This window comes from Misgurnus anguillicaudatus, chromosome 19 (assembly GCF_027580225.2).
Source record: "Misgurnus anguillicaudatus chromosome 19, ASM2758022v2, whole genome shotgun sequence".
Classification (NCBI taxonomy): Eukaryota; Metazoa; Chordata; class Actinopteri; order Cypriniformes; family Cobitidae; genus Misgurnus; species Misgurnus anguillicaudatus.
In genome coordinates, this window is record NC_073355.2 from 32,420,827 (window position 1) to 32,437,071 (window position 16,245).

The 16,245-nt window shown below is 37.9% G+C and overlaps 1 protein-coding gene across 1 annotated transcript in view; it reads right to left on the reverse strand.

Moving 5' to 3' along the window:
• fam171a2a (family with sequence similarity 171 member A2a) overlaps positions 1-16,245 on the reverse strand; it is a 51,962-nt gene that overhangs the window by 24,613 nt on the left and 11,104 nt on the right. Inside the window, exons 2-3 of the mRNA XM_055194463.2 lie at positions 9,644-9,871; positions 2,286-2,378 (exon numbers count right to left, since the gene is read on the reverse strand). Coding sequence (XP_055050438.2) covers positions 2,286-2,378; positions 9,644-9,871 — 321 coding nt within the window. The remainder of the gene's footprint in view (positions 1-2,285; positions 2,379-9,643; positions 9,872-16,245) is intronic.

Here is a 16,245-nt window from a genome sequence, read left to right on the forward strand (position 1 = left end):
TAATCACTGTGTACATCACAGACCCCCACACACTGTTTTGAACCTTATGCACAGAGGGATCAGGCTCATTAAGTTGATAAGGATTAGACAGAAAGAACTGCATCAGAAAACCACGCACACACCGATACACACAGAAGGTGTTTGATTTTAGGCTGTTTTTCATGATGCACATTAAATCATACTTGGTAGGATTCAGCACATAGTTACACATCCTTGCAAATAACCTTTTTTTGAGCAAAAATATGCTTTTCCCTAAATCAAATATATCTTTTTCATCCAAGTGTTTGGCAAGGTTTTTGTGTTTATAAAATTTTGCCCAAACTGTATAAAATATTATAATAAAGAAAGTTAATATTTTCTGATAGGCAGATAGGTAGGAATTATCTAAAAAAACTTTTTTACAAATTTGTTTAAACTGTCTTTATATACAAATACATTATTAAAATGTAAGTACTCTGAAAAAGAGAGTATAAAACTCAAGTGTCTGTCGACCTCTCACGACTGTTTTAAACACAGCTAATTATTTCCATTTGGGACGAAACAAATGATTGGCTTGCGCAACTATCACTCTCTCTCGCGACCATGGCACCACCCCTGTTGCTATGGGATCTGCCCACACACGATTGATTTGAACGTGCACGAGGCACTCTAGAAAGAGCAAAAGTATGGCAGAGAAAGTGCATTCAGAACTCACAGTACCTGCATATCCAGTCAGCGAAGGCAAAAAAAGGAATAAACGAAGCAATCAAATGAGAGTAAATATCGCGTGGCTTTTCCTCGAGTCGACAATGCAGTAGCGGTATTGTCTCCGGTGTGTAGTCCTCATCAGAGTCAACAATGCTTTCATCACGGAAACTTTTACATGCAAAACACTGGCTTAATAGTGAGGACTAAAAGCCATCCTATTTGTTTATATTCATAGGGATAAAGTTAAGTGTATTATTACATGTGATAGTGACATGATGTTACTACATGCACCGCGCTCTTTCCTCTCCGCTCATCTAAGGTAAATGCTGCTCCCAGCACGTTCATGTGTTTTGGGGGCGTGGCTTTAGAAGAAACCCAGAAGGGAGGGGGTGGAGTGAATGGAAAAATGAGCTGTGTTTAAAACAGTCGTGAGAATTTTCGATTTTTATACTCTCTTTTTCAGAGTACTTACATTTTACTTATGTATTGGTATATAAAGACAGTTTAAACAAATTTGTAAAAAAGTTTTTTTTTTAGATAATTCCTGCCTATCCTGCCTTTAAGAAATATTGTACAATACATAATTCTACCTCTCAAGTTATTAAATGTTTTGATATGTTGATCTGTTTTAATGATGTTTAGATATTTAAAGTGACATCACCCATAAAACGCCTGACTGGGGGTGTAAAACAAACATGAGCCGCCCAGACAACACAATCAGCAGTTTCTGTAAATCTTCTTTACATCACCAGAGGAAACAACCACCTACCAAAATAATTACATCATCTGATGATGTGTGTAAATTCCTGAAAACACTTAGTGAGGGATGTGATGGTAAAGCTCTGAGCAGTAACGTCCCGTCTCTGTTTTATTGGATCCATTTATTAGCCCGTAGTGTTAGCTTGATTTTTAAACATAATGACCAACTCAGCAGTTCCACACAGCTACAGATACAAACACAAATTGCCCCAGGATGTGTGTGAATCAATAAAGCTGTTATCAGATTCTGCAATCCGAATTAACCACGTGGACACAGGCGAGCCGAGCCACCATAAAAGGAAGATTATTAATAACTATCAAGCCTACCCAAAAAATAACATAAAAGCCTGATTCATTTCATATGTGGTTTGAATGCATGACATATTACTATGCTGGCTTAACTGAACTTCATTGATGAATCATAAGAGACCATGATGTTTGACAAGCTTCATTTCATCATGCGGTTATGCTGGTTCACCAACAGCAGTGCAAAGTGAACCAGCAAAATTAATTCCCTTTCTTGCTAGTTCAGCAGGGCTTTCTTCATAATAATTTGTCAGTAAAAATGCTCTACACAAGGCTTTACAGCAGAGCAATGCCTCTGAAATACTGAAAAGCTCTGACAGGGTGATATTATTATATAGGGTGATATATTTTCTGCACATCACCTATACACTTGATTTAATAAATCAATGGCCATTTGATCAATGCAGCAGTTCATCGAGGTATGAATTGCAATCTTGCAATTCTCAGTGGAACAACAAAAGTGAACATTTAAGCAGAAAAATGTGGGTTATAAAGCTACAATGTGGCAGAATTGTGGCTAAAACACAACTCACCTGGAGCACCCAGCAGTAACTGCACCACATCATCATACAGCAGGAGAGTGGCTGGTCTCTGGGGAAGCAAGTACAGACTTACAGAGGCGTATACTAGGAGAGAGAGAGAGAGAGAGAGAGAGAGAGAGAGAGAGAGAGAGAGAGAGAGAGAGAGAGAGAGAGAGAGGAATAGATAAGTACATGTAAAGATTGGGACACGATTTCATTAACCAAAGACTTGTAATTGAATTATTCAAGAAAATCTTTGAAGACCCCCAAAATATTTCACAGCCGTACGTCAAATCTTAACAGAAAAATCTACGCCCTTGAGCTTTTATTTCAGGGATCATTAAAAGTAGACAGCACTTGTATACATAAATTGTGGTTCACCAAAATCTAGCTCACAGCTGAGTTATGACTCAGCACATCTAAATCTTTCAGCGAATCACAGCATGAGCACGACCACCAACCTGTGAACTTGCTTTGAATAAAACCAAGGAAATCCAAGTTAATGGTGATCCCTGCAGCTACTGTAATGGCTTATAGTCAAATCTCAGTTCTGTTGGTGTTTAATGGATGTCGGTTTAAATGTCAACTCAGTGTTTTGTCCAGAGGACAGATGCCTGGAGATAAATAGTCTTTCTTTGGCATATTAAAGGCAGGGTTCATGACTTTTGAAAAACACTTTATGTCGAGCGGAGTACCAAAACACACCTGTAGCCAATCAGCAGTAAGCGGAATTTTTACTAACCGACATCGTTGCCTGGGTTGCGTATGTGTGGTGCGTGTCTATCAAAAGAAGGTCCAGATTCTATTGGGGTATAGGGGCTTGTTTGTTTAGGTGATCTCAAATCTGGCTTTCAGAGATCATGGACTCTGGCTTTAAATGTGAACTTACATTACATGTTTTCATGTTAATTTTAAAGGAATGCTAAATAAAATAAAATAAATCTCACCTAGCCCCAATTTACTCATCCCCATGTCATCAAAAATGTTGATGTCTTTCTTTGTTCAGTCGAGAAGAAATTACGTTTTTTACAATTTTTCTCAATTTAATTGACTTTATTGATCCCCAGCAGTTTACAGTTTAAATGCAGTTTAAAATTGCAGTTTAAACGCAGCTTCAAATAGCTCTAAACAATCCCAAACAAGGAATAAGGGTCTTATCTAGCAAAATGATTGTACTTTTAAACCACAAGTTCTTGTCTTGCACCAGCCATGTGATGCACCAACGTGACCCCACATAATGCGTCATCACGTCAAAAGGTCACGCGCATGTTTAACCAACAACCCAGTGTTTACAAGTGTGGAGAAAGAGGACCGCTTCAACGTTGTTGTATGTCGAATAGGGGTGTAACGGTACGCAAAAATCACGGTTCGGTGTGTACCTCGGTTTTGAAGGCACGGTTCGATTCGTTTTCGGTACAGTAAGGGGAAAAATGCAAACATTAAACTGCAGGTTGTTTATTAGTAACTATTAACTCTTTTTAACAATTTGTTTACACTTTTTTAAACACTTGACACACGTTTAACACGCCCTTTTAGACACGGCATGTAAGCGGCCCCGTAAACGTTTACGTCAATAATCAAACGAATATACAACTAAGTAAATAAAAATGTTTCTGCGGGCCAAATTATGTTATATGTTTGACAGAAGACTTGCGGAGACTTCCGCCACTTAATATGTTCGTGTGGAAACGCACACAACATATTATGTTCCACCTATGTTCCACACACAAAAGATTGCATTCGGCAATTCAGTGCACATGTGCCGAAAGCCCTGTACCGAACCGGTCCGGTACGAATACACGTACCGTTACACCCCTGATGTCGAATGATACTAATTAATGTCTCTATGTCAGTTTATTGTTTAAAATCGTCCGCAAATGTGCGGTTCACATATGTAACACGTGACCTTTCGATGTGCTTACGCAATTACGTGAGGTTGCGCTGGTGTGTCACACAGCTGGTGCAAGACAAGAAGTTGTGGTTTAAAAGTGCATATTTTTTTATTTTTCTTGTCAAAAATGACAATTGTTTTGCTAGATAAGACCCTTATGCCTCATTTGGGATCATTTAGAGCCCTTTGAAACTCCGTTGAAACTGCAATTTTAAACCACATTGAAACTGTAAACTGTTGGGGTCCAATAAAGTCTATTAAATTAAAAAAATCCTGGAATGTTTTCCTCAAAAAACTTACTTTTTTTCTCAACTGAACAAAGAAAGACATCCACATTTTGGATGACATGGGGGTGAGTAAATTATCTGGATTTTTTTAAAGAAAGTGGAGTATTCCTTTAAAGTAGATTTTAGCACGGTGTAAAAAAATAAACATACCCGCGTAAACCTTTGATTCACTTTCATTTGCCCTAAAATAAGCACAAACTATATAAAATCACTTTGGGAGTTAAATGAAAAAAAAAATTCTTCATTTGTCAAAACATCTTTCCATTGCACTACATTTTTCTTTAGCCAAATACATATACATAACATAAAACGTGTAACATAAAATAACTGGCCAAATAGGTTTCATCTCATTTCACTCTACAAATATAAAACATTTTCTTAATTATTAAAGCTTTTGGGCCAACAACACTAATCTATGACCTATTGACATCAAAAGTGTAATGCATCTAGATTTCATCACCCCTCAGTGTTTGTCACTTGTATATGAACAGACTGTAAGAAACATGACACAGTTCAATTCACACACATTCACACCCATGCAGTTCTGTATATAAGCACGTACAGGCAGCACAGATGCACTAAACAGAGACTTCAGCGTCTTTAATATTCTGCTTGGTAGGAATGCACCCAAAATAAAGATGCTGACAACAACACTGCTCACACTACCTTCGGTATAAAGGCAAAAGCATATGAAAAGAGGGAGGGTACCTTAATGGCACTTTGTGGTTTCATTTGACTTAACATTTAACCTTATGATGCATTGTGACAACACAATACTTCCAGACAGTGTCAATATAAATAGAAGAAAAGAATTGTGTTTCAGAGTTAAAAATAGGACACTCAGTGTGTACATATCTGGCATAGCTTTTGTTGCAAAGAATAAGGGTCAAATTTGACCATACAGATACACATGGTATTGTCTGATATTGTACCCTGCTGGGAAAAATACATATAGGCTATATTACCAGCTCATTTAAGAAATGCCATAACGAGCAGTATTTCTCTACATTCAAATATAGCTACTTGGCGAAACAGAATGTTATAAACACATATAAACAGTGGCAGTCGGTGACTTCTTTGTCGAGGGTAAACGATGTGAGGCTCGTCACAACATGCATGTAGCCCGTCATGTGTGTGGCTCGTCATGTCAAAATATGTGTTCGGCGCATCATGTAAACTTATGTGCATCACGCATCATTTCAAAATACGTGTCTGCTGCAGACACTTTGAACGTGTTTATTGTTGAGTTAATTGTTAAGTGTTGTGCTCTACTAAAGTCCATTAAAATGAGAAAAATCCTGCAGTTTTCAAAAAACAAAAAAAACAAAACATAATTTCTTCTGGACTGAACAAAGAAAGACATCAATTTTTTGGATGACATGGTGGTGAGTAAATTATCTGGATTTTTTGTTTAAGAAAATTGACTATTCCTTTAAGTGTATTAAGCAAGGACATCAGAGGAAAGAAAAAGTGCTCCTGACTTCACATCATTTAATCTGAGCCGCAAGCAAAAGCCTCATCACTCCGTGAAAAAATGACTCGCTTCATGAGTTGGCGTGGCTCGCTCAGATTATCAAAGCGCTGTAGGGCCAGTTAAAACTCTTTAACGCTGTATTTTCTGGGAGCTCTTTTCAGCACGGCTAGGAGATAACAAAACAGGGGGTAGGGCAGATAGCAATGGTATCAAAAGGAAGAGACTTGAAAATGCAGATCTTCAGAAAGCTGAGTCACCCATAAACCATGTTGTTTGTTACCCAGCAAATAAAGTGGGTCAACCAGCACAATCTTTCTAATGAAGTTGGCTACCCTGGCAAATCTTGCCTAGTATAGACACCATCATCCAACACTGTCAGAAAAAGTGGTCTCTAGCAGTAACTGACCTGCAATAATACAGATATTCAGATGACACTATTATTGTCATTTACATTTATTATCAGATCGTATAAACTGCTTGTCGGTGTACAGTGCTCCTAATCAGTGGTGGACGAATTACACAAATCGTGTACTTGAGTAAAAGTAAAGATACCCAGGGTAAAATATTACTCAAGTAAAAGTAGAAGTACATGCTTAAAATTTTTACTTGAGTAAAAGTACAAAAGTATCTGCCTCAAAATGTACTTAAGTACAAAAGTACTGTGATTTATTATGGCCGTATCATTTTTGTCACAAAATTCAAATTATGTGAAATAACTCTCTTGGCTAACCAATCAATTAATAGAAGGACATTAATAAATCAGACACTGATGTCTATTAAAATTATCATAAGCCTTAAACCTTAAAAACAAAAAATTTCCTTTAGCACCAAATGAAATAACCGGATTTGAGAGCAGTAAGTCTCATTTCAAGATTTATTTGTTAAATAATTTATCAGTTTAAGTGTAATAAAAACTTGACTTAAGCACAGGTTCACAATAGTTTTCAAAACATTAAATACATAACGTTATCTAGAAATCCGTCTCCCTTTCTTTGACAAATAAAACAAGCCTTACAGAATATAATTTCAGAAACGTTGTATGTGCTTAAGCATGTCATATGTATATTGTAATACATAATTAAATGTATATATTTTGGAAGCAAAACTTTTGAAAATATTAATAACAATCTCAGTTAATAGGGAGCACTCCAATTCACCTGCCTGTTTAAGCATCATACACTGCATGGCTAGTCAAAATGTCATTTATATTTTACAACAGTGTTGATAGTGATTAATTGTCATTTCAAAATAACAGAGCACTGAGCTTCAAATACAATGAACTTAAGTGAAACAGCTAACCATACGGCTAAAAATAGCTTCAGCCTGCATAGGTTAAAGTTCATTCATGATAACGCCGTATATATTTTATCAACACAATTAACAGTTTTCTGCAAGCTACTGTTAAGATTGCTCATTTAAAAATATAACCAGAATAAAAATGGCTTACCTCTACGCGTTTCCTTAGATTTGAAAGAGTATTCTTTTAAAACGAAATAGCACAGTTTCAAGGCAGGCAGAGAAGACACGAAGGACTCGTTCTTTTATTCAAGGACTTAAAAAAATGCGCGTAAATAAGGCCATTGTTGTTGTTATCTCCTCCGTTGTTTTTGAATGCAGTTTCATTCTCCAAACGATGCATTGGCTGTCTGCTACACTCGCGTGACTCGCGTAGCTTACGTGAAACAGCGCGGCAACCAAAACAAGTTCGAAACTAAGCGCATGCTGTACCCTGATTGGTGGTTTGACGCATCACGTGTGCATCTTAGTTTTTTTGTGCAGCTTTAGTTTGCCCAGTTACGTTTTTTATCCACTGATAAATAAAAAGGAACGACCGATTTTTTAAAATGTAGTGGAGTAAAAAGTAAGATATTTGACTTTAAAATGTAGTAAAGTAAAAGTAAAAGTCTCCCAAAATAAAAGTACTTGAGTAAAGTACAGATACGCGAAAAACTACTTAAGTACAGTAACGAATTACATTTACTTCGTTACTGTCCACCACTGCTCCTAATATTGCCTGTAATAGAAACAATAGCCATCAAAAACTGAGCACATGGGACATCCTTCAAATGCTAATTAATAGCGCATTAAATGGCATATATTACTTTCTTAAGTATTATTAATATAATCTATATTTAAATAATAATTTATCTAATTTAAATGACAATAACATAAATTAGTAAAACGCTTATCATTCTGATATCAATTTATTCAGCTATAAACTCAAGACTTTAAACATTAATTTAAGCTCAAAACAGTGTGGTCAGGGGTCCTTTCCCTCTGCATGGGCAGATAAAGGCCTGTAAAAGGGCAAATATGACCAGACGTTGATTTTTAAGTATGTCCAAAGGCTACATTTGTGTAACTAGCAACGATTTAGTCAATTTTCAAACAACCCAACCCATCTTTGCTTTGACAGTTTATGTGAGACGACTAGCCTAGTGGTCTATATGCAACATCTTTATAATTTATTTATATATATATATATATATATATATATATAGGGCTGGGCAATTTTTCGATTAATCGTTTTTTTTTAGGCCACAAATTGATTTTATTTTATTATATTTCCGCAAACATTGAACGTAGGATTAACTTTAATGTAATTACTAGTCTTCTCCACTAGACTGTTCTGACTTTTTTCAGCATACATTGTTTATCTTGCATACAAATTGTATTGTATGTAACATAATTGTATGCATTTGAAAATTAAAAATGGGTTCTGTGTTAATGTACCCAAGTACTTGGTGGGAATGTGTGTGTTACGTCCCCCCGCAAGAGTCTAATGTCAGCCTGGCAGGTCCTGCACGACATGGGTCCCATTTGCAAGATGCCTTTAATATCTGTACCCCCACGGGCTAAGTGGCTTCCAGCTGTACTACAGACAGCTTTAAGCTTGACATAATTTTGCTGCCCCCCTTCCCCAGAGGTCTGACCGCATAACTGGGTGTGGTTTGGGTGGACAGAGGGGCGGCAGGGAAAGCTCTGTTGTTCAACAGAATTACACCAATCAGACGATGAGAGAGTCACTGCAATCTGGGGTCCAACCGAACAGCTGCCGCGTATCACTACGCAGGCCAGTGCGTTCCACACCCCAGCGAGTGTTGTTTAACATTCCTGTCCATTTGTGTGCAAAGCTCCATCTGGATGGTCAATCTGACATCTAAATAAAAGAATGCGGCCAACGGATTGCAAATCACCCGTGAGATTCAGAAAGTTGGCCGTGTGCTGCGCAGAAGTTCACCATGCCAACATTTCTTCACTCATTGATAAACTAGATGACCTTTTGTCCAACAAAAGACTTTCGTTTTGATATTTTGTTATCAGAAGTGCTTCAGTTCTGCTAGAAGATTTAGTCTGATTAGAGTCAGGTGAACAAGAACTAAACTAACCAGAGTGAACAGATGATGACTAGTTGTTTTTGAAGGCATTTACAAAGTGCAGCAATTGAAGTGCAACAAACCCAATGTCAGAATTGTGGGCACATACAGTAGATAGTTAATCTGTAGTTAAATGATCTTGTACTAAGCTATACCCCACATTTATAATAAGGGATTAACATGCATCCAGTTAAGCCTGCAAACCAACACAATGAAGACCAGAAACACAAATTTGTCTTGTTCTAGCAGCTTAAACCAGAAGTCCTGGTGAGATTCATCAGAATAAAAAATACTTTGTTAACTACAGAAATAATAAAATAAGTAAGAGAGGAGTTACTCACAGGGAATGCGACTGGCATGCCAGGGCACCGAGTTTGTGACAAATCCATGCTTTGATGCTGTGACAATGACCCATGTTCCTGGTCGATACAGGAAGTTCAACGTGACGATCCCATCCTTTCCTGCCAGGCTGGATGCTAAGATGGTCTGGTTACCACATGCCTGAACTTTGGCTTCCTTTAAAGGTGAAAGGTCACTGTTGTCAAAGACCTGCACTTTGATCAGCACCTCTGTGGACATAAAAAAAGGGGGGAAAAATTCATGATTAAGTATCCAATAGGGTTGAGACAATACATCACGATACACACAAAAATGCCTTGCTGATATCAATTCCGAATTGCTAAGGCGATATTTTGCACAGCTTTTTCATGTACTATGACTTTTTGATCAGTTGGAAGTCCTTATCGATCTAAAATCACTGAGTTTGAGTCGTTTATAACATGTATTTAAAGTAACACTCGTTAAACATAAATAATCATTATAAATATTCTTTATTATCATGAAAATACCTGATAAGGTCTGAAGAACAGTGATGTTTAAAGTAGTGATGGGCGATTTCGAAGCACGCTTCATGAGGCTTCGTAACATTTACGAATCTTTTGTTTTGAATCATTGGTTCGGAGCTTGTTTCAAACTGGCCAAAGTCACGTGATTTTAGCAAATGAGGCTTCATTATGTCATTATGTCAACTGTTTCGAAACGTTTCGAAAATCTGACGATTCATCACTAGGGGGAGTTGATCACAAATGACCAGTGTAGGTGAACTCGGGTCAGTTTTATTGTAAAAGTTTATAAAACATTCATCCTTCTGACTAATAACACTACCATTTTGTCTACTTTTTGTTTATAGGCAGATTTAATTACAAAAATGTGCATAATTAAAAAGGGAATTCGTTTTAATGATTTGTTTGCCATAAATAAAACTAAAAACCCAGACTACACTTTTAATGTCTTAATTAAATAATTTTTTTCTTAAAAACATATTTTAAGAACAATCTTGCTATTATTTTGTAAAAAGTGTCAAATGTTTGGACAGATCTTACTACTTGTCCACTATTTTGACCAGCAGGTGTCGCCAGCGTGTATAGTGTTTTGAACGCTTCGAAAAACTGAATCAATTTACGAAGCAATTGGTTCAATTGATTCAAAGCTTCGAAAAGCTTTGTTTCTTCCATCACTAGCTTACAGGCGTTTCCTGGAGGTGGGTGTATAAATGTTTCTTCTTCTGCGGCGCAAATTACGTTTATGCACAGAGCGCCCTCTGGCTTTTGGATGTAGCGGCATTTCACCATAATTTATTGAGAAGCATAGCAAGAAAATCGCATGATTTATCGTCCCAGCTCTAGTATCAGATAAAAATCTTCTTAAATTTAAAACAAAGCTTAGGACATTTATATATTATAAATTTTACAATTTGTCTGACTTTAAATGTTCATTTATTTTTCATTTACAAAAAATAAATTAAGTATATGCAGACTAAGGCCTGAAAACGGCAAACATGACCAGACTTTGTGTTTTAAGTATGTCCATAGGCTACATTTGTGTAACTAACAACTTTTTAATCAATTCCCAAACAACCCAACCCATTTTGCTTTGTCTCAGTTTATGTCAGACAACTACACTGGTGGCCTACATTTAACATGACTATGTTCAGAAGCCTCCTGATCCAACTTAGGACTTTGGTTTGTTTACAATGAAGACCAGAAAGCATGAAGCGTCATTGGGTCTTGTCTGTGAGCCGGACTGTCTGCCACCACGTTCGATTGACGCTGGGCAGATGCAGTCGAACCGTCTGGCTCAGATCCTGGACATGTGCTCATTGTTTGAAAGGCATGACCTGGTTTACACCACACAACGTTTAAGGGCATGGTTAGAGAAATGTAAACAGGCCAGGCAGACAGCTAGTCATATCGGGATGCAGAAGACTTCCTTTATTTGATCCATTACATTTACTGTAATAAATACCTCAAAACTGATTATATGTTTTTAATTATATCCAGTAGTGCTGGGCGATTTGGCCTAAAAATAAAATCTCCGATTTTATTTTTTTTAATTCGACTTCCGATTTTTTCCGATTCTCCCCCCCCCACTTATTAAGAAAAGCAATAAGTACAAACGGCAGACAACTTGAAGCAAATTTTGCTTTAATTTATTCAAAAGCAAGACAAATGTAACCCCAATTTATGAGATGAATAATAAATAAATAAACACCCTCTTGGAATCAAAGTCCCAGCTGTGTTTTACATGTGCTATGATGTTGTTGATGTTGCTATAATAATGCTACGGAAGCCCCAGGCAGCCAAAAATGCGCCATTACAAAAAAATCGAATTACTTATTTTTTAAATCGCCCACAACAAAAAATTCGAATTAATTCATTAAATCGATTTTTCGCCCAGGCCTAATATCCAGCTACAAGTATAAGTACAGTCCCTAAACCCGGAATACACTGCACGATTTTTGTCCTCTTATAAGATCATTACCTTATCACACTGTGCGACATGTATCGTTTAAACTCGGGTACGAGAGGCATATAGACTGTACGATGATGACACGGAAGCTTCGGCAGCAGCGTCACACGTTGCGCAACGTCACCAGCATGCGCTCGTGGTTAACAAATACTGGCACGCAGGTCGTAGCAGCAAACACACTGTGCGGTGATCATGTCGAATTTCTGACACTGTCAGAAAACTATCGTAGGCTATCTTTGGACACAAGACTGGGAAAACGGCCGTCTTTAAACCTCTCTCACTGTACGACATAGGACCACCAATGGAGAGCCACGATCACAGAAATCGCGACGATAGTTTCACGATGGCAATCTTTCGTCTGGGACAGCCAATAACCGCGTACTGTGTCCCGGGCTTTAAGGGACAGGTTCACCAAAAGTAGGAAATTCTGTAAGTGTTAATTCACCCTCCCATATAAGTTTAATGGAACATGCAAGCTATTTAGTCCAAATTGTAGTTATTATATATTGAGGTTTGCATTCACTGTCATTGTTGCAGCTTAGGCTGGATTAACACTGTAAATCTTAATGCCCAATTCTGATTTGTTGCCTGTATCCGATTGTTTTTTTTGTTTTTTTTGACAACCTGCGTACACTTAATACTTGGCAAAACAATTTAAGGTAGACTAGGGGTGTGCGATATGACGATGTCTGATCATGAATGATTAAAACGATCCAATTTTTCTGAAATGTTGCATCGTGCCTACATCAAATACCCGACAAACTGAGGCATGCATTGCATGAAGACGTGTTAAGGGCCAGGTATACCTTTTTTCTGCTTCCGCATTCGGCTCGAGCTTTTAAAGTATACTACGCGCAGATGGCCGTTTTCGACACATACGCAATACAAATGTGACTTGCTTACCCACCCCTTAGGTAGATATTCTGACCCGAAACAGATTAAAATTTTGCGATATGCAATGGACACAGACAAAATGATTATAAGCGGTGCCGTCGTCCTTCCTTGCGCTGCTAAAAATAGAGTCATGTGATCACGGCTGTGTCCACCTGAGTTGACGTCATTAAAAATGCGACACTGGCAAATGACACACAACGTCTTGAGATATCCAATCTGTTCCCTTATTCTGCGTTTACACCAGCTGCGGTAGAGGCGTAAAGCGCGAGTGATTTCAATGTTAAGTCAATGTGAAGACACGTTGATGCGTGTCTGGAGGTCTCGCGGCGCGAATGAGGCGTTTGGCGCGTCGTGGAAGACGCGATTCCGCCTCATCTGCGCGTCAAGTTCGCGCGAATGCCGCGAATTAAGCACCTTGCACGGTACGCGCGAATGGTAGTTTTTGTGCATTTTGTGTTTGACGCGAATTTGCGGCTGACGCCCGAGTTGAAAATTTTGAACTTTGCCGAAATTTCGTGCCGCCTTAACCAATCAGGAGCCTGCTTGCTGCTGTGGTGACAGCCCCGCCCGGAGTCACTCATTTAACCTGAACGCTTGATATTGTCCGTAAGCAGTCACCCGGAGCTATACGACACAAGTTCTTATTTCTATAGAGACAGGAATAAAAAGGACCTCGCTTGGAAGAGTGTCAGTGAGGACATCGGGCAACCTGGTAAGTTGTAATACACATTTCACTTTTGAGTCATGTGACGTTTATCGACCCGTGCCGTTTATTTTCCCCCATTGTAAGGTTACCAAATACAAACCGGTAACTCTCTCGATAAATGCACAATCAACATCAGTCATCTTGCAAACAGACAACCACATAGCACTTGCCCCTCCCACAACAAGCGGATTTTGCCTCTGATGCGCGTCAAATGCTTGCTTTTTCCAAACTGTTTAAGCGGCAAACTATGCGCAGTAGACACGATTTTTACGCCTCAAACGTGGTTGGTGTAAACGCAGCATTACATTGTGGACGCAAATGCACGTATAAGATTCATATCCAATTTATTTCCACATATGAATGAGGCCTGAAACCGATCGGAGAATATCAGATTTTATGCACCGATCTGTGCCACTTGAGCGGAAAAATAATTCAATCACTTCAAACAGGCATTGTATATGCAGCATTAGACATTCTGCTATTTTAGATCTTGTTACCTTTGCATTCTAAGGTGAACAAAGACATAAAACTTTTGACAATATAAAAATCTTTAAAAACACCTCTGCCACCTTCCATAAAGGGATAGTTCACCCAACAACTTTAATTTTGACATTTTCTACTCTCCCTCATGTTGTTCTAAACCTGTATGAGTTTCTTTCTTCTGTTGAACTCACACACAATAGAGACAGAGCGCAGTTATGCAAATTTGAAAACCACGCCAACCGGGGGGGGGGAAATCAATCCAACCGTCTCCATTGACTTTGTATTGCGAGAAGCCACCTCCTTGTCATTTCTGGCTTATAACAAAAAACTGAATAATGCCTAAAAGCTGCTGTGTGACAATATGTACAGCTAACAAGCCAAAGAACCCAGAAATAAGTTTTTATAAGTTGTCGAGCCGTAAAACCCAGTCTTTAAGGAGAATAAAGTGGATCGCCGACTACATTTCCCCCTGGTGGACACAGTTCTACTAATAGAAGTACTATGAAAAGTTGCCTGTATCCATTTTTGTGTCTTTAAACGCTCGTTTTTTTGGGGTCGACAGCTTATAAAAACTTTTTTTTTATAAAAACAGATTAAACTTAAAAACAGAATAATACCTAAAAGCTGCTGTGTGACAAGGTGTACATCTAACACGCCAAAAAAATAAGTTTATATAAGCTGTCAACTTCAAACAACGAGCGTTTAGACACAGAAATGGAAACAGGTAACTTTTCATAGTACTCCTATTAGTAAAACTGCGTCCACTAGGGGGAAACGTAGTCGGCGATCCACTTTATTCTCCTTAAAGGCTGGGTTTTACGGCTCGACAGCTTATAAAAACGTATTTCTGGGTTCTTTGGCTTGTTAGCTGTACATATTGTCACAAAGCAGCTTTTAGGCATTATTCAGTTTTTTGTTATAAGCCAGAAATGACAAGGAGGCGGCCTCTTGCAATACAAAGTCAATGGAGACTGTTGGATTGCTTTCCCCCCCGGTGGGCGTGGTTTTCAGGTTATGACGCGCTGCGCTCTGTCTCTATAGTAAGCACATAGTGAATATATATGGTAAGCACACAGTTCACGGTACCCATTCACTTCCACAGTATTTGCTTTTCCTTCTATGGAAGTAAATAGAACCATCCACTGTGTGTTCACCATCATTTATCAAAATATTTTCTTTTGTGTTGCACATTAGACAGGAACTCATACAGGTTAAGAACAACCTTAAAGTAAGTAAATACTCTGCTTCTTTTGGTTCTAAATGGGTCAATTGATGCATGTTACCATGGATACAAGAAGATGTCAGCAGGCTAACTGTGGGAAAAACCGGTCCCTGCATTTCTTGGCAAGGGGACAAAAGTTCAGTCCAGAAAATAAGATCTTCTGACTCAACCAGACACTGCAGATTAAATCACACCACTAAAAATATTTAGAAAACATGAGGCCGAGCCCACCTGCATGAACACAAATGGTCATCTGATCTTGGAAAAATATTATAAATCTTGTTTCATAATAATACCATGCAATAATTAAAACCCAGTATTCCAGGGCAGACAAAATGAGATGAGACTAATCTCAAAATAACAGATGACCCTTTAAACTCGCCCCATGTTTTGCACTCAAATTACAAAAAAAGTGATAACAAAATTATCACATAGGCCAACAATAATAATAAAGAAGACTGTACTTAACTAGGAATTCACTCCTTGCCATGTCTAAATGTTACTATTATTTATAATATTTCCTCTAAAGAAACTATAATGCATTTATTTGAATTATATAAACAATCACTCACATCCACTAAACTGCCCAGGTTTCCTGTATACAATTCCACTTCCTGTCTATTGTTTCAGCGCAAAATACTTCAATTATCCAGGAATATTTTCCGCATCGTAATCTTTTCTTACTGTCATTTTGTTGTTTATAGAAACTGAAACAAATTTTTTTGTCTCCTATCATAGGTTTCAATGTTTAGTTCTAGGGGTGTGTGATAACCAAAATCTTATATGGGTGACTAATTTTTAAAATTATGTTACAAAAAGTGTTACAAAAA